Source organism: Anomalospiza imberbis, chromosome 29 (genome assembly GCF_031753505.1).
Source record: "Anomalospiza imberbis isolate Cuckoo-Finch-1a 21T00152 chromosome 29, ASM3175350v1, whole genome shotgun sequence".
In the NCBI taxonomy this organism is placed as follows: domain Eukaryota; kingdom Metazoa; phylum Chordata; class Aves; order Passeriformes; family Viduidae; genus Anomalospiza; species Anomalospiza imberbis.
The window spans coordinates 2,659,271-2,684,191 of record NC_089709.1 but is presented as its reverse complement, the minus strand read 5'-3'; the positions used below and the strand labels follow the sequence as shown (position 1 = coordinate 2,684,191).

General features: G+C 55.5%; 2 protein-coding genes across 2 annotated transcripts in view; one reads left to right on the top strand and one right to left on the bottom strand.

The window, feature by feature from the left end:
• DAP3 (death associated protein 3) lies at positions 1 to 19,911 on the bottom strand. The gene is made up of 13 exons (XM_068175171.1): positions 19,814 to 19,911; positions 18,865 to 18,910; positions 11,268 to 11,384; positions 8,785 to 8,886; positions 7,511 to 7,619; positions 7,012 to 7,104; positions 6,024 to 6,154; positions 5,764 to 5,844; positions 4,282 to 4,440; positions 3,024 to 3,083; positions 1,829 to 1,918; positions 947 to 1,064; positions 1 to 112 (listed from the first exon to the last, which is right to left on the bottom strand). Exons 1-13 carry the CDS (start codon positions 19,894 to 19,896, stop codon positions 27 to 29), a joined length of 1,275 nt encoding a protein of 424 aa, XP_068031272.1. The 5' UTR covers positions 19,897 to 19,911; the 3' UTR covers positions 1 to 26.
• Positions 19,912 to 24,043: 4,132 nt separating this feature from the next.
• Positions 24,044 to 24,921, top strand: part of ASH1L (ASH1 like histone lysine methyltransferase) — a 79,491-nt gene continuing 78,613 nt past the window's right edge. The window contains exon 1 of the mRNA XM_068175164.1: positions 24,044 to 24,227. The gene's annotated coding sequence lies outside the window, so the exon portion shown is untranslated. The remainder of the gene's footprint in view (positions 24,228 to 24,921) is intronic.

Sequence of the window (24,921 nt, the reverse complement as noted above, 5' to 3'; positions counted from 1 at the left end):
ACCGGGGGAACGGAGCCTTTATTGCGCTATAGGGGTCCCGCCAGCCGGTCCAGCTGCCGCGGGTTGGAGCCGCTCAGGAACTGCAGCTCCGCCTTGCCGTCCTCCGTGTGCGCTGCGAGAGAGAGGGAGAGAGAGATGGAGCGGCTGGAGGAGAGATGGAGGGACTGGGAGAGAGATGGAGGGACTGAGGGAGAGAGAAATGGAGCGGCTGGAGGAGAGATGGAGGGACTGGGAGAGAGATGGAGGGACTGAGGGAGAGATGGAGCGGCTGGAGGAGAGATGGAGGGACTGGGAGAGAGATGGAGGGACTGAGGGAGAGATGGAGGGACTGGGGGAGAGATGGAGGGACTGGGAGAGAGATGGAGGGACTGACAGAGAGATGGAGGGACTGGGAGAGAGATGGAGGGGTTGGGGGAAAGATGGAGGGACTGGGAGAGAGATGGAGGGGCTGGGGGAGAGATGGAGGGGCTGGGAGAGAGATGGAGGGGCTGGGGGAGAGATGGAGGGGTTGGGGGAGAGATGGAGGGACTGGGAGAGAGATGGAGGGGCTGGGAGAGAGATGGAGGGACTGAGAGAGAGATGGAGGGGCTGGGGGAGAGATGGAGGGGTTGGGGGAGAGATGGAGGGACTGGGAGAGAGATGGAGGGGCTGGGAGAGAGATGGAGGGACTGGGGGAGAGATGGAGGGGCTGGGGGAGAGATGGAGGGGCTGGGGGAGAGATGGAGGGGCTGGGAGAGAGATGGAGAGTCTGAGGGAGAGATGGAGGGACTGGGGGAGAGATGGAGGGGCTGGGGGAGAGATGGAGGGGCTGGGGGAGAGATGGAGGGGTTGGGGGAAAGATGGAGGGGATGAGGGAGAGATGGAGGGGCTGGGGGAGAGATGGAGGGAGGGAACGGCACCGCAGGGCGGGCACAGCCCCGGGTTTGCCCCCTCCCCGAGCACTGACCTTTCTCGTGCTGCAGCCACTTGCGCTCCAGGTAGTAGCCGTAGCAACTCTCGAACTCCCTCGGGCTGTAGTTTGGGACTGGGATGGGCACAAAGGGGTCCAAGGCATCGAAGCCCTCCTGGGAAGGGAGGTCGGTCAGGGTCAGTGGTGGGGGCTGGGTGGGGACACGGCCCAGAGGCCTTGGGAGCTCAGTCATGGAGTCACGGACTAACCAGAGTTGGAAGGGACACACAGGGATCACCCAGTCCAGCTCCTGGCCCTGGAGACACCCCAACAATCCCATCCTGTGCCTGGAGTGGTGTCCAAGTGCTCCTGGAGCTCTGGCAGCCTTGGGGCTGTGACCATTCCCTGTTCAGTGCCCAGCACCCTCTGGAAGAAGAGCCTTTTCCTGATATCCAGCCCAACCCTCCCTGACACAGCTCCAGGCATTCCCTTGGGTCCTGTCCTGGTCACAGAAATCAGAGCTGCCCCTCCCGAGGAGCTGCAGATCCCTGAGGTCTCCTTTCAGGCTCTTCCAGCTGGACAGAAATGCCCTCAGATGCTCCTCATCCTCCAGACCCTTCACCATCCTCGTGTCCCTCCTTTGGACGCTCTCCAGCAGCTTCAGACCTTTCACAAATGGTGATGCCCAAACTGCCCCAGCCCGGGGCAGGGACAATCCCTGCCTTGCCCCTGTGCCTGGCACACCTCAGGACACTTTTGGCTCCCCTGGCTGTCTGGGCACTGCTGACCCAAAGGTGTGTGTGATCCACAGAGACCCTGAACAGTGTCCCCTTGAACAGAACCAGGTCACCAACCAAGATTTTGGTTTCTTTCCCAATGTGAAGAGGGGAAAAAAAACCAAAAGAAAAAAAAAAAAAAAAACAAAAACCCATGACTCACCTTTCCCAGCAACTCCTGGGGAGTGTAGGCTGAGCTGGGTTTGAAGAGAGAGCCAGTCTGGCTGAGGGTGGTCACGATGGCACCTCCGTTCTGGAAGGCAGATCAGAAATAAAACTCCTGTCAGCTGCTGCAAACCCAGTGCTGCTTTAGGATCAACCCCTGAGGCACCTTTTTGGAGGATGGAGCTGCTGGAGCAAGTCCAGAGGAGGGTTCCATGATGGAGCCCCTCTGCTCTGGAGCTGGGCTGGGAGAGCTGGGGGTGCTCACCTGGAGAAGGGAGAGCTCAGAGCCCCTTCCAGGGCCTTAAGGGGCTCCAGGAGAGCTGCAGAGGGACTGGGGACAAGGGATGGAGTGGCAGGACAAGGAGGGATGGTTTCACAGTAACAGGGCAGGGATGGATGGGATATTGGGAAGGAATTCCTGGCTGTGAGGATGGGGAGGCCCTGGCACAGGTGCCCAGACAAGCTGTGGCTGCCCCTGGATCCCTGGAAGTGTCCAAGGCCAGGCTGGATGGGAGTGGGAGCAGCCTGGGACAGCAGAAGGTGTCCCTGCCCATAGCAGGGGGTGGGACTGAGTGGGCTTTAAGATCCCATTCTGGGATCTGGATTCTTCAAAAATTCTACAAGATTTAACTTTTTACAATGCTCCTGGCCACACTAATCCTGGCTGCTCCAAGTCCATGTGAGCACAGGAAAAATAAATATACAGCTCATGTTCCAGGGCTGGCATTAAAACTTTTCTTACCTATAATGGGTTTTCTATGCCAACAAGTGAAATACTTTAAAATGGACTTTCCTATACACCTTTAAATCTGCAGCCTACTCGTTCTAGCTCTGAGCATCCAGGGGATTGAAAAAGCAGCAGGAGGAGTTGACCTCCTACAGCAAAATGTTCAGAAACCAGAAGTTCTCATTAGCTCAAAGAACTCATAACCCAAACTGACCCAAGGGCTATCAAACACCTCCAGCTCAGGGTCCTGCAGCAGAGCTTGGCAGGGGAATCAGGAAATGCTGCTACAGATTCAAGCGGTCCTCATTCCCCTCAGGTGGTGTCACAAACACTGATGAGACACTGCTGCTGGGCCTGCGCTCTCCTTCAGCACTGCTGGACTCGTAGCTTTGGGCTTGTGGCAGATTTAATTGCTGGGATTGAATGGCTGGGACAGACAGAGGCAAAGGCAGAGCCTGGAACTCACCCAGTCGTTCATCACCATCTTCCGCAGGTTGTGCACGAGCGTCAGCTCCTCTGGAGAAACCTGGTGGAGATTGTCTGCATCACTATTTTATTGCCAGCAGCTTCTATCTGAGACACAAATTCCCCTCCCCTCCTTCCAATTAGGCTGGCAGGATCATTTATATCCTTCAGGCACGTTTTCTTCTTTGCTTTCCCTTCGCCCTGCAGCATCGAGCCTGAGTCATGCTGCACTGAGCAACACCCAGGCCCTGCCTCTCCAACAACTCCCACCTGCACTTCTGCCTCAGGGAGAGACAGGAAAAGTTCAGTAAAAACTGTCTAAAGCACAATATGAACCTTTCAGACCCCTCCAAATCCTGAACATATTCAGAGATTGCCACAGAACTAAAACTGAACCAAACAGCCTCCCTGCTCCCCCTTGCAGCAGGAATCAGGGCTGTCCCCAGGGCAGAGCTCTGGGGGAATGATGCGGGGGGATGATGCCTTAGGATTTTAGCTTTTATAAATTTTTTAAATATTTTATAATTTATATATATATATATGTAATTCTGCAATTCTTTGGTGTATAACTCTAAACTCCATATACACTGCTAGCTGCTGCTTTCCCATTTGGTCAGACACAACAATTCCTCTCCAGGCCTGGGAATCAAGGACACCTCACTGCCTCAAGAAATACAAACAAAAGTGAGTTGGGGGGAGCAAACTTGGGGTAAATGACTTCATTACCTCAAGCTGTAATTGGAACATTAACCCCCAATATGCAAATGGACCAAACTTATAAAAGTTTGAAGACCCGTGACCCATTGTCCATTTTGTGTGTAGCCCCTGGGGGGCTTTGTCTGCTTGAAATGTACCTGAGGGCCCTTCAATAAACAGAATGGCTTTCATTCCCTTAATTTTGTCTGGCCTCTGTTTTTAGGTAGCCCAAAAAGGCATTTGGAAGAGGTTTACAGTGACTTCTGTGAGCAGAGAGAAGTTTGAGAAGAGGATCCATGTTTACCCCTGAAAGAATTTTCTACCAAGGTTGTTGACATGGAAACCAAGAAAGAAAGAAGGATAAATAAGAGAAACCTGCAGATGCCTATTGCAATGAGCACTTTGTTTGTCTCTTGTGACCAATGAGTAAAGTGTAAACTTATGAGTTCTGTAAGAATGTATAAAAAGCACGCATGCTGGAATAAAACCAGTTTGAAGCCTTCTGAAAATGGAGTGTTGCTTGGCATTGTGACTGCCCCAACTACAACAGGCATCATCCTCACAGGGCTCTTGTCCTCCTTGCTCAGCATGGTCCGTCCCCAGAGCGCGTTGACGCCGTCCACGGCCACCAGGAGCCGGAAGGAGCCGCGGTGGCTCTGCTGCTTGATCTCCCTCAGCACCACTCCCACGGCATCACTGGCGCTCCTGACGCGAGCCAGACCCTGCAGGGAGCACAACGCACACAGCTCAGCCTGCTCCTGTCTTAGGCTGACACATTTAGCTGGGGCTGTGTATTCTATTTGCCGTCTGTCAGTGCTGGGGCAGTTCTCTGCTGTTCATTGGGCAGTTTTCTTTATCTCTTCTACAACCGATCCTCCCTCCAGGAGCTATCTTCTGTTCATGGGCCATTAATTATTAATTATCTTCTGTTAAGGGGCCACTGACTGTCCCTGCATGGCTGAGAAAATTCCGTCATCCCATGGGGAGCTGCCCCACCCAGGGGAGGAGCCAAGCATTCCTACCTGGATACAATCTGACATTTTGGGACACCACAGCCCAGGGGAGGAGCCAAGCACTCCTACCTGGATACAATCTGACATTTTGGGACACCACAGCCCAGGGGAGGAGCCAAGCATTCCTACCTGAATACAATCTGACATTTTGGGACACCACAGCCCAGGGGAGGAGCCAAGCATTCCTACCTGGCTACAATCTGACATTTTGGGACACCACAGCCCAGGGGAGGAGCCAAGCATTCCTACCTGGATACAATCTGACATTTTGGGACACCACAGCAGCCCTTGCCCACTGCATTCCCAGAGGAGCGGCTTTCTGCCCCACTGCATTCCCAGAGGAAGCCCAGGCCATCTCCAGCAGCCCTGGAGCTTCAGAGGAAAACTCCACTCTTGTCCAGGATCCCTGCTCCAGCAGAGGCACAGCTGGCACTGCAGGAGGGCTCAGCCACCATGGGATGGGACTGCTGCCACCCCCCTGACCCACAGGCTGCCAGGGCAGATTCTGGCTCTGTCAGGAGGTTTTTTTTTGTTTGTATAATTGCATTTGTATTTTTAGCTTTCCTAGTAAAGAACTGCTATTCTTATTCCCATATCTTTGCCTATGAGCCTTTTAATTTCAAAATGATAATAATTCAGAGGGAGGGGTTCACATTTTCCATTTCAGGGGAGGCTCCTGCCTTCCTTAGCAGACACCTGGCTTTTCACACCAAGACAATTTCTTGCTAGGGGGTGACTTTTGGGCAGCCCTTCCAGGGGAAGACAAACTGACAGTCAATAACCTCTTCATTCCTTTCCAAGGAGCAGTCTGAGCATCAAAACGTGAGAATTTCAAATTCTAACTTTGTCTTCTATCCAAATTCTCTGTACAATTTTCTTTACAGATCCTCCACAACATCTTTTGTTGATGGGGAGACACCTCTTATTTCCCAGGACTCATATCTCTAAGATCTTTAGGAGCAATCTGTGCCTCAAACACAGGATCCTCTGGTACAAGGGGAGACCACACCAGCAGCAGTGGTTGTTCCTTACCTGCTCCACCACTTCCCTCAAAGGTCTGCCCTCCTCTGTGCTTTCTCTTTTGCCCCACATGTATTTTTTTTGTGTTTTTATCTGTGGGAAGAAAACTGTGATGAGATTGGGGATGATATGAGGCAAAGCAAGGCTGGATTGCAGAATCTGGGAGAAGCATCCACCAGCACCAGCCATCCCCACAGAGAGGATCTAAAGTGCTTTTCCTACAGCAGCTGAAGAGCAGCACAGGGCAGTGGGTGGGGTTTGCAGCCACAAACCTCTTGCAGGAAACGTTCATTGGAGGTTTTGAAGTTCTTGAGCCAGACAGAGGCCTGCAGAGGCTGATCCAGCCGGTCTTTGTTGTAGGAAGACTGAAAAAGCTCCTTGCAGTTCTTTACCCAGAGATGAGCTGTGAGCAAAATAAAACAGTTGTTCTGAATTTTTTTTTGGTTTGTTTTTTAGTCAAAATGGTACGAGGTGGGGATGGTAGAGGTGTTTGTATTGCTTGTCTTTATTCTGCAGCTCTGGTAAGGAAAGTCACAGAATCATGGAATTTTTGGATTGGGAGGGACCTTAAAGATCAACCAGTCCCACCCCCTGCCATGGCAGGGACACCTTCCAGTATCCCAGGCAGCTCCAAGCCCCATCCACCCTGGCCTTGGACATTGCCAGGGATCCAGGGGCATCCACAGCTTCTCAGGGCCTCCCCACCCTCACAGGGAAGAGCTTCTTCCCAATATCCCATCTAACCCTGCCCTCTGGCAGTGGGAGGCCATTCCCCCTTGTCCTGTCCCTCCACTCCCTTGTAAATAGTCTCTCTCCATTTTTCTTGCAGTCCCATTAGGCCCTGGAAGGCCACAAAAAGGTAAACCCAGAGCCTTTTCTTCTCCAGGCTGAACAATCCCAATTCTCAGAGCAGAGCTGTTCCCCTGATCATCTTGGTGCCCCCTCTGGACTCATTTCAACAGGGAATGCTGCTGTGGGGGACCCCAGAGGTGGATGCAGCTCGATCCTTCCTGGAGGAGTCTCCCTTGGGATCAGAGGAGGGCACACAGACCCAAACAATCTCTTCCCATGCTCGTTAACAATGGAGAAAACCCACATCCCAAAGGACGTGTGAGCAGGTGACAATAACTAACTATGCTCTACTTTATTTGGGGGTTTTGAGTTTTATGAGCCTCTTCAACTACCAAAAAACAAGGATAGATTGTGGTGGGATATCCTACAGCTCCTGAAGCAGCTCCTTTTGGTGTTTGGTTTTCTCACCATCCGGGACGTGCAGCACCAGCCAGCCCTGCCTCGAGCAGTAGTGAACCACGTGGCACAGGGTCATGGTCTTCCCTGTTCCTCTCTCACCATCTCCAACAAGGACTGTCAAGGAAAGTCTCTGAAAAACCACTTCAGTTTGTACTTGACTGTGATTCCTCCAGGAAGGGCATAAAGGGAGTTCAGAGCTCATCAAAGCAAGGATGGCATTTCACCCAGCAGACCCAGAGAGTTCCTTCTCCCTGTCCCCCACCCCACTGAGCAGAGCTGAGGAGCCCCCTGCCCTGTGTGCTGACCCTGTCTGGAGGTCTGTGCCACGAGTTAGAATAAAGGCATCCAAGCTCTGAGCTCCCTGAAGTGCCCAGGGTCCCTGCACTGGGCACAGACCACGTGGCACAACCTCCTCCTGAAGACCAGAGCAGCTCAGGGTCACAACCACCCTCTCCCCTGCACAAACTGCTTGTGTTTCTCTTCATTCTACCCTCAAGTCCAAGGATACAGATCACATATCTGACAGCAGGGTGGGCAAAGTTGGAGCCCTTCAGGTAAGAGAAGATCTCGAGCGCCGGCTTCCGCACCATCACCCGCGCCTCATTGAAGGTCTGGATCTGAGAAAGGAGCAGCTGGGACCAAACTGCCACCAGCTGCCTGAGCACAGCTGTCCCCAGCCCTGCTCCATCCCTGCCTGGAGGCTCCCAACACCCCCAGCTCGGCCCTCTCTGCCCAGCAGCACCCACAGGGTTGGTCAAGCAGCATTTGAGAGGTGGTCAAGTGCTGCTTCCCCTCGGTGGAAGGATTTTCTTGTCCTTCCTGTGCCCAGGAAGGGTTTTCTGGGTCACTTGTTCCACCCTGCTCCCACAGGCTGGGGCGTGGGTGACTGGCCTGTCCACAAATCCAAGTCAGTGACCTGGATTTGCACAGGTAAGGAATCTGTTCCTGACTCAGGCAGGCAGCTGCTCACAGAGCAGAGCCCATCTGCCTCACCACACAAATCAGGAGACAAGATTATTTTGTTGCAGATATAAACTTATTTCATGAGACAGCATGTTTCCCACAGAAATATAGCCATGTGGAAGAGGTTTTACAACGACTTCTGTGAGCCACAGAGAAGCTTGATGAGAGGATCCATGTTTGCCCCTGAAATAATTTCCTATCAAGGTCGTTGACATAGAAACCAAGAAAGAAAAGGATAAATAAGAGAAACCTGCAACTGCCTATTCCAATATTCCTTTGTTTGTCTTTCCTGACCAATGGGTAAAGTGTAAACTTATGAGTTCTGTAAGAATGTATAAAAAGCATGCATGCTGGAATAAAACCAGTTTGAAGCCTTCTGAAAATGGAAAGTGTTGCTTTGTATTGTCTCTGTCCCAACTACGACACAGCCATGGAAAATATTTCTGTAATTCATTTTGTGCTTGGATGTTAGAGATGGAAAACACTGAAATGAAACTTGCCTGAGGTGGAGCCCTCAAACTCTTCTGCTGCTGCTCTGGGTGGTTGACTCATCTCTTTTAGATGTTGAAAACAGTAAGGGCCAGGAATACCTGCACTCCCTCTCATCCCAACAGGAAAACATCAGTCACCAATGGATCTGGTTCTCCCCACACAGAGTCATGGAATGGTTTGGGTTGGATGGGACCTTGAAGACCATCACATCCATGGGCAGAGACAGCTCCCACTATCCCAGGCTGCTCCAAACCCCCTCCAGCCTGCCCTTGGACACTTCCAGAGATTCAGGGGCAGCCTGAGTGCATTCCCTCCAAGCTGGAATACCTGCTGCTGGAAACGATGGGGCAGCCCATGGGGGAACACAGCCTTCACCTCCTCCAGGGGGATGTTGTACAGACGACCCTCGTGCTGCTCTGTGTGCTTGGCCTGGAAGAGAAAATGGGAATTGGCACACTGGTGATGCCTCTTTCCTGGACACAGGTGGCCTGGGAGGGTGGGACAGGGAGGCAATGCTCTCTTACTGGGAGGCAGAGCAAATAAAGCAGGAATTGTGGGGGTTTTTGGTACTAAACAATGAAGGGATTCCCTGAGCTCGTGTACAAACTGTGGTGTTTTGGAGGCACCATGGATTTACCTCACCTCTCAACAGTCCCCCCAAACCTTGACACCCTTCTGAGCTACCTGCTGGTGGCACATTCACTTTCTTCTGTGACAAAATGATGTTTTCTGCCTTGGGCTGATGCCTCCCAGGAGTGATTCCCATGGTGCCATTTGGTTACTGGGGTTAGAGGCTTAAAAACTCCTAATCTCTTTTCTGGGGTAATAATTTCCAGTCCCTTGTGGTGACCTCAGTGATCAGGGCTATTCCTCCACTGGACTTGAATCCTGCTGCATTTATTTCTAGCGTTTACCCTGCAGGTCTCACCATAATGACAGCAAGAAGCTCTTGTCACTGGGATCTGAGAATTTAATGCCTGCTTTTTCCTTTCATTATTCTCTTTTCCTGCCATGCAATGCCTGCAAAGCACTTGCTTATTTCCTCTTGCTCAAGTCATCCTTTTTTGTGTCTTGTCTAATTAGGACAGTAAACAGAGACTGCTCTGCAGCCCTTCCTGTGTGACTTTTAGCAGTTCTGTGTTAATCTTTGAAGCTTAGATCTTGTCCTGCTCCGCTTTCTGCATTTTTCCATGGATTTAAAGTAAAACCATCCTTCTCTTTATTCCTGTTATAGATAAAAACTGGAATGCACAACAACAAATATAACAATTTCTTTGTTTTCTTTATTTGATGTGCAGGTGTGATTTCTGCCTGTTTGGCCAGGAATATTTGGCTTTTCACAGCTCTTGATGCACCACTGCTGGAAGCTCTGTTGCATATCCATGAATTTTCTGGCCCCAGGATTCTTGTTAAGTCTCCCTTCCCTTCTTCAGGACAGATTTGCAGCCTTTCAGCACAAAATACACCTCTGCTCTCACCTTCTGCCCCTTCCACTCAGCAACTACCCTCTGTTCCACTGTCCTGGACTCCGTGGTTTACCTTGGCACAGCTGCGGGATTTGAGGAACTCCTGATTCAAGGAATGGTTTCTAGGAAGTTTGGTAACTTCAGCAAAGGGCTGAGCTGCTGGAGCTGCCAAACTGGGCTTCACTGGTCAGGAAATCTTTGCAACGGGGAGGAAATGTTAAATCCTGGCTGCTCAAGAGGTGCCCTGCTGTAAGGAGGCGTCACCTGAGGACAAGTGTGAAGTGACATTTCTTTTTCCCAACCTTATTTCAAACTGTGGCTTCCCTGGAGTTCTCCTGCACGTGCTGGACACAGCACCTGTGGTTTTCCAGAAGAGCAGGACTCCAGAGCCCATTTTCATTCTCAGCTTTATCCCTGACTTGCTGCATGACTCTGGGAAAATTCCTTCACTCTCCTGCATAATGTGGATCATTTATCCTCATGTTTACTCACTTGGAGCTTTGCTAATGGAAATGTACATAGACTCTGATGAAAAATTTGGTGTTTAGTGGCTTTCTTAGTCCCATTTCAATGGGATTGTCTGGTGCAGGAGCTGGGGTGCACCAGGGTTTGCTGCTGGAGTGACCCAGTGAGCCTGAGCTGGCCAAAGCTCAGGCACAAGTCAGAATGCCAGAGCCAGTTGCCTGGCAACCAAAAGGCGGGCACAGGACAGTGGGGACAATGGTGGCCATCTGGCCTGTGCTGTGCAATCCATGGAGACACGGGGTCACGTGCAGCAGATCATCTCCTGCTGCCGTTTCCATAGAGACTCCAGAGGAATCAGCACTGAGAGACTCCAATTACACAGCAGCAGAAAAGCACCTCAAAGGCTTATTCCATTCATTTACTGCCCTTCATTTTGTGCTCGAGACAGAGAGTGTGAGGCTGGAATTGTGATGCTGCAGAGCTGTGCTGAGGTCATCTGGGGTGTGGTTTTTATCCCTTTCACAGCCAACTCAGGGAGGCTTTTCCAGGGAAGAATAACCCTGGAGTTGAAATTCATGGTGTCTGATGACAAGCTAAGCCCTGTCCCAGCTTCTGCAATCTCATCTGTGCAGCTCTGGAGGAGGGATCAATCCCTGCTCCCAGGAGCTCTCAGGCAGAACAGCCCCATGCTCAGCAGGTACAGCCATGGTGAGCCCTGTAGAGCCACAGCCCGTCCCCTTGGAGCTGATCCCCGGTTTAGCTCTGTGCACCCCCTTCCCCGGACCAGCACAGTCCCAGGCAGCACTGCTGGCTCCCAGGCTGGCCCCTGGTGGCACCCCGGGCTGGCTGTGTGCAGGGACAGTGGTGGCAGTCACTCACCGGGTCGCTCTCGCTGGTGTGGAAAATTGCTCGGGGCCTTTGTGCTGGGACATCCTGGCTGGACACAGAGCTCAGGCCACCCCTGGCTGCCGTGTGGAGGGCACAGCCACGGTCCAGCTGAGGGGAGAGCAAGGCAAAGAGACAACAAAGCTGTCAGCAGCCAAGGATTGCTGGTGAAAAACAGCCCAGGGAGTCTGTTCTGAGCGCTCCGTGATCCCGCCGAGGCACGTGCAACCCAGAGCTGAACTCTGATTGCAATTAGAAGGAAAAATCATCATTAGCATGGAAATTCACCAGGAAAACCCACATGCTGTAGAACCAGATTTCACATTTAGATACCTGCACTGAAACCAATCCCACCTGAGCCAGTTCTACCTGAAGCCACCTCAGTGAGGCAAGCCCTGCACCTGAGTTTTACCCCACAGAATTCCTTAAGATCCCACATCCAGCCATTAAGGCCTCACTGCTGGGAAGTGCCCACCATGTTTCTGCCTACACTGAGGAGTGGCAGCACCCTGAAAATTCAGGCTGTCTAGCAATCCATAATCACCTCAATTACCGAGGGATTAGTGCAGCCCTGCCCACTATCTGATATTTATAATTGCACTCCCTACACTGATTTCCCTGTCTCCCTGCATCCAGACTCTGGCATTAGGATACAGACGTGGCTGAGAAACCAAAACAGCCAGCTAAGCTGATTAATTCATTTTTCCCCAGACAGACTGCTGAAGCATGCCTGCAAAGCCCAGCCAAAACAGGCAAGGAAGTGAGCAGTGGCAGGACAAGCATTTTATTATGTTGTGGTGAAAGAAAACACAAACATTTGTCAATGATTTAGAAAGTGCATCCTCCAGACAGGCTCTAGGAGAAGCTGAGAGCCCCTCGCAGCACTGACAGGGCCAGTTGCAGCTGAACAGAGCCAGCAGTTTCCTATTTTGTCTGTCTGGGTGAGAGCAGCAGAATGCAAAGCTCAGAGGCAGGGACAGCTGTCTCAGCTCCCCATGGCATGACACAGCTCTGCTGCCACCCCAGTGCTCCTCAGGGGGCCACTGCAAAGCCACAAGGGCTCCAGTGAAAGTGGGATTACCCACATTCCAGATGCCTGAATCAGCTTTTGGGCACTTGCCCTCCTGTTAGGGAAGGAATGAAAGCAGCTTGGACCCTCTGGAACAAACAGCTGCTGTGCAAATAGGGAGATCACCCAACACTTCTTGTTCCCACATTGCCCTTTTCCTCCTCAAATCCAAATGATCCTTTAGGATGGCTTATTTGGTTCTGCTTAGTTTAAAATCCACGGAGGTGATAATTTACAGCCTTGAGCAAGGCATAAAGATGCCAGTTTAATACATGAATAAATACAGAAGGCAACTCTTTGTCACCTGATGACCTAGAAAACGTCAGCCCTAAGTCACTCCCAGCCTGGAATCAGAATCCCTCTCATTTCCTTTGAATGGGGTGCCCAGAGAAGCTGTGGCTGCCCCTGGAAGCACCCAAGGCCAGGCTGGATGGGGTTTGGAGCAACCCAGCCTAAGGAAGGTGTCCCTGCCCATGGCAGGGGGTGGGACTGGATGTTGTGTGACAACACAACCCAGTCTGCTCCATGGTTCTGTGATCCCACATTCTCTCCTCAAGCCCCAGGTGAGCGTGTGAGGGCTCTGAGCTTTGCTCAGCTGGCAGGGAAGCTCCCTGCCCATCCTTTCCCAGGGCTACCTCACAAATCCTTCGCCCTGACCACTGCAGTGCTGAAGGAAAACGAAGCAAGGATGTTCTTGCTCTGTGTTCAGATTTTAGGGATGCCCAGGCACAGCCTTGAGCTGAATGATGCTTCATCAAACCAATATTAGCAATGTCATGTTTTAAAAAGCCCAAACTGAGCTCAGCTCTATGGGACACGAGCCAGCCCCTCGTGAGATCTCTGAAGGGAGTGGAAGTCAGAACACAAGTGTGAGGAGACTTTGCCTTGAGCTCCAGTCCTCTGGTCTTGCAGCCAAACATTAAATTTCTATTTTTTTTCCCATCAACACAGCACATCCCAAATGTAAATGACTCCACCTGTCCCCTGCAATGACATTATTTTACACTGTCACTTGCAGCCTTAGTGTGAAAAACACCACAGCTGTTTCCCCAACCCCCCTGGAACCTCGTGGTGCTTTGTGTGGGAAATGGCTTCATAGAAAATTGCTAAAACTTGACAGAAGGGTCATAGTGTGTATTTGTATGTAAACTCTGAGATAAGAAATGTTGATTCAGAAATGTTATGGAATAGGATAGACATTGTTGAGAGAGACACTAAACCAGAAATAAGTTTCAAAAGATGGCTTTGCAAATAAGACTAAATATTTTGGAGGAATAGAACTATGAAAGAGGTATTGTATTAAGACTCACGAGGGGTAATTTTAGATTATTAGTTTTAAAGTACTTGCAACATAGTGTAGTTAAAGTTGATAAGCTAAAAAACATTTCTAGAGTACTGTAATTAGGATTCAAATTAAACTTCAAACTTTGGACACTTTGGAACTTTGCCACTGTGGGTGTGGAAGCAGCTCCCAGGCACCTGGAGAGAGGGAATTCCTCCTCTCCAAGGTGCTACAAAGTCAACACAGGCAGTGAGTAGGGCCCTGCTCAGCTGTCCTGAGCTCCAGAGATACAGATTTGCATTTCACCAACCACTGTTTCCATTTACAAAATCCACAGGGGAGAGAATCCACATTTTCAACTGCCTACAGATGGCTCAGGACACCCCCGAAGCATTTTATATCCTGAGTTTATATATTTATATTACATCCCGAGCAAGGTGCCCCTTGGTCCCGTCTGAACAAAAGCTCAGCATCCATCCCTGGGCTTTGGAATGCCAGAAACATCCACGGAGCTCCCCGTGCAGCTCTGCACAGCCACCCCCAGCACATCCCTGGGGCTCTCCCGTCCCCGCAGCCTCTCCAACGCCGCTTGCCCCGGCAGCAGGGAGTGGATTCCGGGCTGAGTTTCCATCTGCCAAAGGACAGGAGTCGCCTCTCCGGGATCCTGAAATGGCAGCGAATCATCACGTGGTGCCCGGAGATGAACCGGGAGTGCCGAGCCATGAGGTGGAGCTGTTCCCGCATCTTCCAAAGATCCCGGGCTGCTCCCGCATCTTCCAGCATCCCGGGCTGCTCCCGCATCTTCTAGACATCCCGGGCTGTTCCCGCATCTTCCAAAGATCCCGGGCTGCTCCCGCATCTTCCAGCATCCCGGGCTGCTCCCGCATCTTCCAAAGATCCCGGGCTGTTCCCGCATCTTCCAAAGATCCCGCTCTGGTCCTGCATCTTCCAGCATCCCGGGCTGGTCCCGCATCTTCCAGCATCCCGGGCTGCTCCCGCATCTTCCGGGGATCCCGGGCTGCTCCCGCATCTTCCAGGATCCCGGGCTGCTCCTGCATCTTCCAAAGATCCCGGGCTGCTCCCGCATCTTCCAAAGATCCCGGGCTGCTCCCGCATCTTCCAGCATCCCGGGCTGCTCCCGCATCTTCCAAAGATCCCGGGCTGGTCCCGCATCTTCCAAAGATCCCGGGCTGGTCCCGCATCTTCCAGCATCCCGGGCTGCTCCCGCATCTTCCAAAGATCCCGGGCTGTTCCCGCATCTTCCAGGCATCCCGGGCTGCTCCCGCATCTTCCGGGGATCCCGGGCTGCTCCCGCATCTTCCAAAGATCCCGGGCTGCTCCCGCATCTTCCAGCAACCCGGGCTGCTCCCGCATCTTCCAGGCATCCCGGGCTGTTCCCGCATCTTCCAGCATCCCGGGCTGCTCCCGCATCTTCCAAAGATCCCGGGCTGCTCCCGCATCTTCCAGCAACCCGGGCTGCTCCCGCATCTTCCAGGCATCCCGGGCTGTTCCCGCATCTTCCAGCATCCCGGGCTGCTCCTGCATCTTCCAAAGATCCCGAGCTGCTCCCGCATCTTCCAGCATCCCGGGCTGTTCCCGCATCTTCCAGACATCCCGGGCTGCTCCCACATCTTCCAAAGATCCCGGGCTGCTCCCGCATCTTCCAAAGATCCCGGGCTGTTCCCGCATCTTCCAGCATCCCGGGCTGCTCCCGCATCTTCCAGACATCCCGGGCTGCTCCCGCATCTTCCAAAGATCCCGGGCTGCTCCCGCATCTTCCAGCATCCCGGGCTGTTCCCGCATCTTCCAGACATCCCGGGCTGCTCCCGCATCTTCCGGGGATCCCGGGCTGCTCCCGCATCTTCCAAAGATCCCGGGCTGCTCCCGCATCTTCCAGACATCCCGGGCTGCTCCCGCATCTTCCAAAGATCCCGGGCTGCTCCCGCATCTTCCAAAGATCCCGGGCTGCTCCCGCATCTTCCAAAGATCCCGGGCTGTTCCCGCATCTTCCAGGGATCCCGGGCTGCTCCCGCATCTTCCAGGCATCCCGGGCTGCTCCCGCATCTTCCAGCATCCCGGGCTGCTCCCGCATCTTCCGGGGATCCCGGGCTGCTCCCGCATCTTCCAGGATCCCGGGCTGCTCCTGCATCTTCCAAAGATCCCGGGCTGCTCCCGCATCTTCCAAAGATCCCGGGCTGCTCCCGCATCTTCCAGCATCCCGGGCTGCTCCCGCATCTTCCAAAGATCCCGGGCTGGTCCCGCATCTTCCAAAGATCCCGGGCTGGTCCCGCATCTTCCAGCATCCCGGGCTGCTCCCGCATCTTCCAAAGATCCCGGGCTGGTCCCGCATCTTCCAGCATCCCGGGCTGCTCCCGCATCTTCCAAAGATCCCGGGCTGTTCCCGCATCTTCCAGCATCCCGGGCTGCTCCCGCATCTTCCAAAGATCCCGGGCTGCTCCCGCATCTTCCAGCATCCCGGGCTGCTCCCGCATCTTCCAGCATCCCGGGCTGCTCCCGCATCTTCCAAAGATCCCGGGCTGCTCCCGCATCTTCCAGCATCCCGGGCTGCTCCCGCATCTTCCAGCATCCCGGGCTGCTCCCGCATCTTCCAAAGATCCCGGGCTGCTCCCGCATCTTCCAGCATCCCGGGCTGCTCCCGCATCTTCCAGCATCCCGGGCTGCTCCCGCATCTTCCAGCATCCCGGGCTGCTCCCGCATCTTCCAAAGATCCCGGGCTGGTCCCGCATCTTCCAGCATCCCGGGCTGCTCCCGCATCTTCCAGCATCCCGGGCTGCTCCCGCATCTTCCAGCATCCCGGGCTGCTCCCGCATCTTCCAAAGATCCCGGGCTGCTCCCGCATCTTCCAGCATCCCGGGCTGGTCCCGCATCTTCCAGCATCCCGGGCTGCTCCCGCATCTTCCAGCATCCCGGGCTGCTCCCGCATCTTCCAGCATCCCGGGCTGCTCCCGCATCTTCCAGCATCCCGGGCTGCTCCCGCATCTTCCAGCATCCCGGGCTGCTCCCGCATCTTCCAAAGATCCCGGGCTGCTCCCGCATCTTCCAGCATCCCGGGCTGGTCCCGCATCTTCCAGCATCCCGGGCTGCTCCCGCATCTTCCAGCATCCCGGGCTGCTCCCGCATCTTCCAGCATCCCGGGCTGCTCCCGCATCTTCCAAAGATCCCGGGCTGCTCCGGCATCTTCCAAAGATCCCGGGCTGCTCCCGCATCTTCCAAAGATCCCAGGCTGCTCCCGCATCTTCCAAAGATCCCGGGCTGCTCCCGCATCTTCCAGCATCCCGGGCTGTTCCCGAATCTTCCAGCATCCCGGGCTGCTCCCGCATCTTCCAGCATCCCGGGCTGCTCCCGCATCTTCCAAAGATCCCGGGCTGCTCCCGCATCTTCCAGCATCCCGGGCTGCTCCCGCATCTTCCAGCATCCCGGGCTGCTCCCGCATCTTCCGGGGATCCCGGGCTGCTCCCGCATCTTCCAAAGATCCCGGGCTGCTCCCGCATCTTCCAAAGATCCCGGGCTGCTCCCGCATCTTCCAAAGATCCCGGGCTGCTCCCGCATCTTCCAAAGATCCCGGGCTGCTCCCGCATCTTCCAAAGATCCCGGGCTGCTCCCGCATCTTCCAGCATCCCGGGCTGCTCCCGCATCTTCCAGCATCCCGGGCTGCTCCCGCATCTTCCAAAGATCCCGGGCTGCTCCCGCATCTTCCAGCATCCCGGGCTGCTCCCGCATCTTCCAAAGATCCCGGGCTGCTCCCGCATCTTCCAAAGATCCCGGCCTGCTCCCGCATCTTCCGGGGATCCCGGGCTGCTCCCGCATCTTCCGGGGATCCCGGGCTGCTCCCGCATCTTCCAGCATCCCGGGCTGCTCCCGCATCTTCCAAAGATCCCGGGCTGCTCCCGCATCTTCCAAAGATCCCGGGCTGCTCCTGCATCTTCCAGCATCCCGGGCTGCTCCCGCATCTTCCAAAGATCCCGGGCTGCTCCCGCATCTTCCAAAGATCCCGGGCTGCTCCCGCATCTTCCAGGCATCCCGGGCTGCTCCCGCATCTTCCGGGCATCCCGGGCTGCTCCCGCATCTTCCGGGCATCCCGGGCTCGGGAATGCCGGGCTGTTCCCAAATATCCCACAGATCTCGGGCTGGGGAATGCCGGGCTGCTCCCAAATATCCCCCGGATCCCGGGCTCGGGAATGCCGGGCTGCTCCCAAATATCCCCTGGATCCCGGGCTCGGGAATGCCGGGCTGCTCCCAAATATCCCCCGGATCCCGGGCTCGGGAATGCCGGGCTGCTCCCAAATATCCCCCGGATCCCGGGCTCGGGAATGCCGGGCTGTTCCCAAATATCCCACAGATCCCGGGCTCGGGAATGCCGGGCTGCTCCCAAATATCCCCCGGATCCCGGGCTCGGGAATGCCGGGCTGCTCCTGCAGCCTGCCCAGGAAGGGAAGCACTGCACAGCCAGATGTGCAAAAGGCAGCTGCAGCCACATCGCTGTGCTGGAGGGGAAAAGGCTGGAAAAGGCAGCAGCAAACATCTCAGCTGGAACCCTTTTCCATCAGGAAGCCATTCCAGACGTGCACCATGAGCTCCTGCTGCTGTTTAGGGTTTAGGGAGGCTCTTGGCTAACGCAGGGCTGCTGTGAGCTGGGGCAGAGAGTATCACTACAGCCACCCGAAGCACCGAGCCCCTTTCTGGGTCAGAAAATGAAACAATGAAAAGGTTCTCGTCCCAGAGGCTGCTGGGCACAGCCCCAAGGCTGCCCGAGCTCCAGGGGCATTTGGAGCTCCCAGCACAGGGTGAGATTGCTGGGGTGTCCGGGCAGGGCTGGGGTTGGACTCCGTGATTCCTCCAGCTCAGGATATCCCAGAATTTTATGATTTTTGGCAAAACTCTTCCCACCAGCATTTGTGCAAGGCAGGTGCACATTCCAGCCTTGCAGAGCAAGTGGAATAATCTCTTTTTCCTGAGAAACACCTGATTGGCAGGTGCAGGATTTCAGAACCCCGGCTCCAGCCAGGCTCCCTCTCCCCAGAGCCCTCAGGGAAACGTGGGAATGCTGGACCAGCTCTTCCCTTACCCCACAGTGGGAGTTTACACCCCCAGCTTAGAGCAGCCACCAAGGCTTTAGCTGACAAATGTAGGAATCTCACTTTTTACAGCTGTAAATTGTCATTCCAGGCCACAGGAAAGCTGGAATGTTGGAAATAGCACCAGGCTCTTACAGGACTTACCTTCAGGGAATGGCACACGAGTCCTTTCAGGCTTCTCAGCATTTTCCTGCAGGAGCAGAAGTGGATATTTTAGTTGGTTTTGTTATGCCTGATTATCTTATGCCGAGAGAGAACTGTTTGTGTTGAAAGACCTTTGTGACAAAGCACACGAATAATTCAGACCAAGTGTCAGGTGCTCTGCAGTGACACAGACTGCTGATCAGCACCACTTGCCTAGGAAAAAATATTAATAAAATGAAACAGCAATAATAGTAATAATAATAATAAAAACCCAAGCCATTAAAAAAATAAAAATCACAAATAGTTTTAAATTTAAAAATTAAAAATTAAAATTAAAATTAGTTTTAAATAAAAAAAGTTAAAAGTTTAATGGAATCGTTTAATGGAAAATAAATCGTTTAATGGAAAATAAAATTTTAAAAATTTTTAAACCCCCTTTATTAAGGGTTTAAAAAAAACCCTGATAAAGTATAAATCAAACTAATAAAAACTATTCCTTTAATTATGTGGCATTTTCTCAGAGATATGAACAGGAAAAAACAAACCCTTTGTAAATGAAGATATTTCATTCTCCTGGTGAGGAGAACAGTCTTTCGTTGGGATTGGGATTGCGTGGGGAAGGAATTTTGACTGCAGCTGTTAAGAGGTGTAAGAGTGATTATCATGAAGGACCTGGAATAATGCAGAGCCTGAAGGTGTCTCCAGCTCCATCCTAATCATTCCCCAGCACCCACTGCTCAGCCATGCTTGGTTACAGCAGGAGGAAATCCCCAAAACAGAGCACCCCAGCAGCTGTGATGCACAAATAAAGGCCAAGAGTGGAGTAAAGAGGTTTCTTCTGCTGCATCCAAGGGCTTTTTCCCGGAACCTCCCGAGGAGAAAACGCTGGTTTTGCCTAACAAGGCTGCTCTGGGGGCAGTAGGCTGCACTCAAAGGGAGTGTTAATTACCTGAATTCCTCGGGAGGAGGGAGCTGCTGCCTCAGTGGAACTGGGGAGCGGGACGAAGCTGGTTCACCTGCACAGAACAGCATTTCCACCCGTTACTGCGGGGAGCAGGAAAACAACCCCACGGGGGAGGGTGCCAGCACTCTGAGGAGTTTTCAATCCTTCGGCTGAAATAAACACGGGGATAATAAACAGCCCCCCAGCCGCGCTATTTCAGGAATGAGTGAAGATCTCGTCCTGCACAGGGATTTTTGCTCCCTTTACACGCTCTGCTGGTGCACAGCAAGGAGGAATCCTGCTCCACGTGGGAGCAGATCCCACTGGTTTCACATTTAGCCGCAAAGAAAGCAGGGCTGGGAAAGCCAAGGAGTCACAAAGACTGACTTACGTTAATATTTTTAAACTTCCCGTTGATTTTTTTTTTTCATTGGCTGCTGACTACTTTTAAAACCCGCCGTTAATTTTGAGCATCCCGACAGAATCCCTGCATGACCAGCGCAGCCGTGGGGGCTCTGTCCCGGGCACCGGGGACGGAAACCGCGGCCCTGAGCACACCTGGGCCAGGTTCGAACAGCCCCGGTGCACCGGGGCCGCGCCGGTAGCAACACGCGTGGATTCCCGCGGTTTTGCCACCAAAAGCTACGCAGACAACCCCAAAGGCGCCGTTAGAGCCGCGCACCAGCCACCGGAACGCCTCGGCTCTCCTAAAGGAACAAAAACAACGCGCGGCCGCCGCGCACCGAGCGCGGCCCGGCCCTCCCGGTGCCCCCCACGTGCTGCCCGCCGGGCTCCCTTCCCCGCTCCCGGTCACACCGGGGCGGCGCGGCCCCGGGGGCAGCGGGAGGGCGGCGCGGTGTGACCGAGGGGCCCGCGGTGCCCCCGCACTCACCGGGCCCGCCGGGCCGCTCCCGCCGCAGCCCCGCGATGACGCGAACGCTACGGGAGGCGCTGAGGGACACGGGGGGGGGGCGTGGTCAAAGAGGGCGTGGTCGCGTGGGCGTGTCCGGTGGGCGTGGCCTCGCACGTTAATTTGTTTAATTGATTCCGTCGCTCCGCGCCGCGCTCGGCGGGAGCAGCGCGGCAGCGGCTTGCAGGCGGGTTTCCAGAAACGGGCAAACGCGGTCAGAGCGCCGGGCTGGGCCAGGCTGCGAGGGACGGCTGTGGGCCACGCCTGGTGTCACTGCTGGTGCCACCGCCCTGTGCAGGCAGGGCCATCCCAGGGCACAGGATTGCGGCCAGGCGGCTCTGGGATATCCAGGCAGGGAGGCTCCACAGCCTCTCTGGGCTCTGCTCAGGCTGGCACTGCCCAGGGCAGGAGTTCTGCCTCCTGGGCAGGGGCAGCTCCTGGGCTCAGGCCCTGCCCGGGGCTCTGGGGCCATCGCTGGGCCTGGAGCAGAGCCTGGGCCTGCCCTGCCCTCTGCACACAGGGACAGACAGGGGGACACAGGGACAGCCAGGGGGACACAGGGACACACAGGGGGACACAGGGACACTCGGGGACACAGGGACACTCAGGGGGACACACAGGGGGACACAGGGACACACAGGGGGACACAGGGACAGACACGGAAATCCAGAGACACCCAGGGACACTCAGAGACACTCATGGACAGACAAGGACACTCAGGAACACCCAGGGACAGACAGGGGGACACAGGGACAGCCAGGGGGACACAGGGACACACAGGAGGACACAGGGACACACAGGGACAGCCAGGGGGACACAGGGACACTCAGGGGGACACAGGGACAGACACGGAAATCCAGAGACACCCAGGGATACTCAGAGACACTCATGGACAGACAAGGACACTCAGGAACACCCAGAGACACCCAGGGACAGACAGGGGGACACAGGGACAGACAGGAGGACACAGGGGCAGCCAGGGACAGCCAGGGGGACACAGGGACACACAGGGACAGACACTGAAATCCAGAGACACCCAGGGACAATCATGGACACTCATGGACACTCATGGACACCCAGAGACAGCCAGGGACAGACAGGAGGACACAGGGACAGACAGGAGGACACAGGGACACACAGGGGGACACAGGGACACACAGGGACAGACACGGAAATCCAGAGACACCCAGGGACACTCAGAGACACTCATGGACAGACAAGGACACTCAGGAACACCCAGAGACAGCCAGGGACAGACAGGAGGACACACAGGGACAGACAGGAGGACACAGGGACACACAGGGGGACACAGGGACACACAGGGGGACACAGGGGGACACAGGAAGACACAGGGACAGACAGGGGGACACAGGGACAGCCAAGAGGACACAGGGGCAGCCAGGGACACACAGGGGGACACAGGGACATACAGGGACAGACACGGAAATCCAGAGACACCCAGGGATACTCAGAGACACTCATGGACAGACAAGGACACCCAGAGACAGCCAGGGACACACAGGAGGACACAGGGACACACAGGGACAGACACGGAAATCCAGATTCGCCCAGGGACACTCATGGACAGACAAGGACACTCAGAGACACTCATGGACAGACAGAGACACCCAGAGACACCCACAGAAATCCAGAGACATCTGAGGACACCCAGGGAGACTCATGGATGGACAGGGACACTCAGGGACATCCACAGAAACCCAGAGACACCCAGGGACAGCCATGGAAACCTGGGGACAGCCAGGGACACTCAGGGACAGCCAGGACAGCCAGGGAAACCTGGGGACAGACAGGGACACTCAGGGACAGCCAGGACAGCCAGGGACATCTATGGAAACCCAGGGACACCCAGGGACAGCCAGGGACACTCAGAGACACCCAGGGACACTCATGGACACACAGGGACACCCAGGGACAGCCAGGGACACTCAGAGACACCCAGGGACAGCCAGGGCTGAGGCCCCTCTCAGCTGGGGCTCCTCTCCAGGCTGAGCAGCCCCATCTCCCTCAGCCTTTCCTGGGCAGGGACCCTCCAGGCCCTTCAGCGTCTTTGTCACCCTCCAGGAGCTCCCTGTCCCTGCTGTGCTGAGGGTCCCAGAGCTGGACACAGCACTGCAGGGGTTCAGCACTCCCTGGATCACTCTCTGACCTGCTGGGAATGCTCGTCCGGATGCCCCCAGTATTTTTTTTGGCCTTCTTGGCCTCCAGGTCACAGTGCTGGCTCTGGGACAGCCTGTTTTTCATTTCTGAGGAGTCATCTGGATCCTCAATATTGAATTTTGATGCGTAGTGCAAGAGCAATTTACTGTTCATGGTTTGATTGCTGGGTTTTCAGGTATCGACAACTTAAATCTCTGCTTCTGCAAAGGCTTCACACTTCTTTTTGCTATGGGTGTTTTAGTCCCAGGGATTTTTGCTCATTTGGGTTTTACATATACATATTCTGTAATACAATATTTTAAGTAATTTCTCCTATTTCTGGCAGACAATGTTTTAAACCACTATTTAACAGCAATTACAAATGGCTGTAGCAATTCCCATCAGATATTGTGAGCATCATTCCCAAAATACGAAGGATATGGAACTTTTGGAGGAGGTCTAGTGGGGACAACAACGTTGCTAAAAGGGCTGGGAAAGCTGGGAATATTCAGCCTGGAGAAGAGCAGGATTTGGGGAGACCTCAGAGCACCTTCCAGGATGTAAAGGGGCTCCAGGGAGATGGAGAGCGACTCTTCATCAGGAATTGTAGTGATAGGACAAGGGGTAATGGGTACAAACTGACAGAGGGAAAAGTTAGGTCACCTGTTAGGAAGAAATTCCTCCCTGTGAGGGTGGGGAGGCCCTGGCAGAGGCTGCCCCTGGACCCCTGGAAGTGTCCAAGGCCGGGCTGGACGAGGCCTTGAGTGACCTGGTCTAATGGAAGATGTCTCTGCCCACGGCCGGGGGGCTGAGCCTAAATGACCTTTCAGGTGCATTCCAACCCCTTAACTTCCCACGCGAAGATTTAATGACCCTGAACTGGCAAGCGCGTGGGTGTGGCATTCAAGGAAAGACGGCTTTGTGGGTGAAAAAAACCACCTGCATCACTTTGGGGCAAAAAAATCCTCTTTTGCTCGCCCGTCTTTTCCCTTCCCGAGCCCTTTCCCCGGTGGGCGTGGCACAGTGGGCGTGGCCCGGGCACACGGGGCGTGGTCGGGTTGTGGGCGTGGCCAGGCGTGACCGCCGCGCCCTCTGCCCGCGGGGGTGTGGCCGCGCCGGGGGCGTGGCCGGGCGCGGAGCGGGCGTGGCCGCCGGCGGGGGCGTGGCCGTGCGCTCGCTCGCGGCGGAGCAGGAGCCGCCGCCATTTTGGTTCCGCCGCCTCGCTCGGCTCAGGCCCCGCCGCGGCGGCCGCTCGGTCCCGGTCCCGCCCCGGCCCCGTCCGCGCCCGGGCGGCCGCGGGGATGCGGCGCGGAGCAGCCCGTGCTCGGCCCCGGCCGCGCTGCCGCTGACACGGTGAGGAGCGGGCGGGGACTGGGACCGCCTCAGGCCCGCGGCCCGGGGGGAGGGGAGGCGCGCTGGGATCCTCCGCGGGGCCGCCTCGCACCCCCCCCGCATCTCCCGCGTATCCCCGCCGCTCCCCCACACCGCATCCCCGCTCCGGGCGCGGTGGCGGGCGCTGGGTATCCCCGGCGACGGCGGGGGATCCCTGGGGGCGGCGGGGGGGGATCCCCGGCAGGGCCCGGAGCGCAGCGTGGAGCCGGACCGGGAGCAGGGCGGGGGGTCCCTGCCAGGCGGGGGTGGGCGGGGGAGTCCCCGACAGGCGGGCCCGCACCGGGAGGCACCGGGGGATCCCTGACAGCGATCGCGGCGAGGGGCGGGGGATCCCCGCTGGCGGCGGGGCCCGCTGACAGCGGCGGCGGCGGCGGCGGGGCCCGGGCCCGGGGCAGCCCCTGGGGGTGCGGAGCCTGACAGCCGCGCTCGGCCGTGGGTCGGGGGCCGGGGTGGCGCCTGACAGCGGCCCCGGGGCCCCTCGTGGCCCCCGCTTCCCTCGGAGCGGGGCTGTGCCCGGGGCTGCGCATCCCCGAAGTTCGGTGTTTCCCCGGGCACGGCGCGGTCCTGCCCCGTGTGACGGGCGGGGAATGCGGGGGACGGAGCCGGGGGTCTCCCTGCCAAGAGCTGATGTGGGTTTTTTTGGGTTTTGGGATTT

Coding starts and splice junctions, on each gene's coding strand:
- DAP3 (XM_068175171.1), bottom strand. CDS start 19,896: ATGCTGTTCTGTGCAGGTGAACCAGCTTCGTCCCGCTCCCCAGTTCCA. Junction 8,887..11,267: donor ACACCAGCGAGAGCGACCCG/GTGAGTGACTGC, acceptor TTTCTCTTCCAG/GCCAAGCACACAGAGCAGCA. Junction 3,084..4,281: donor GCAAGGAGGACAAGAGCCCT/GTGAGGATGATG, acceptor AATCTCCACCAG/GTTTCTCCAGAGGAGCTGAC.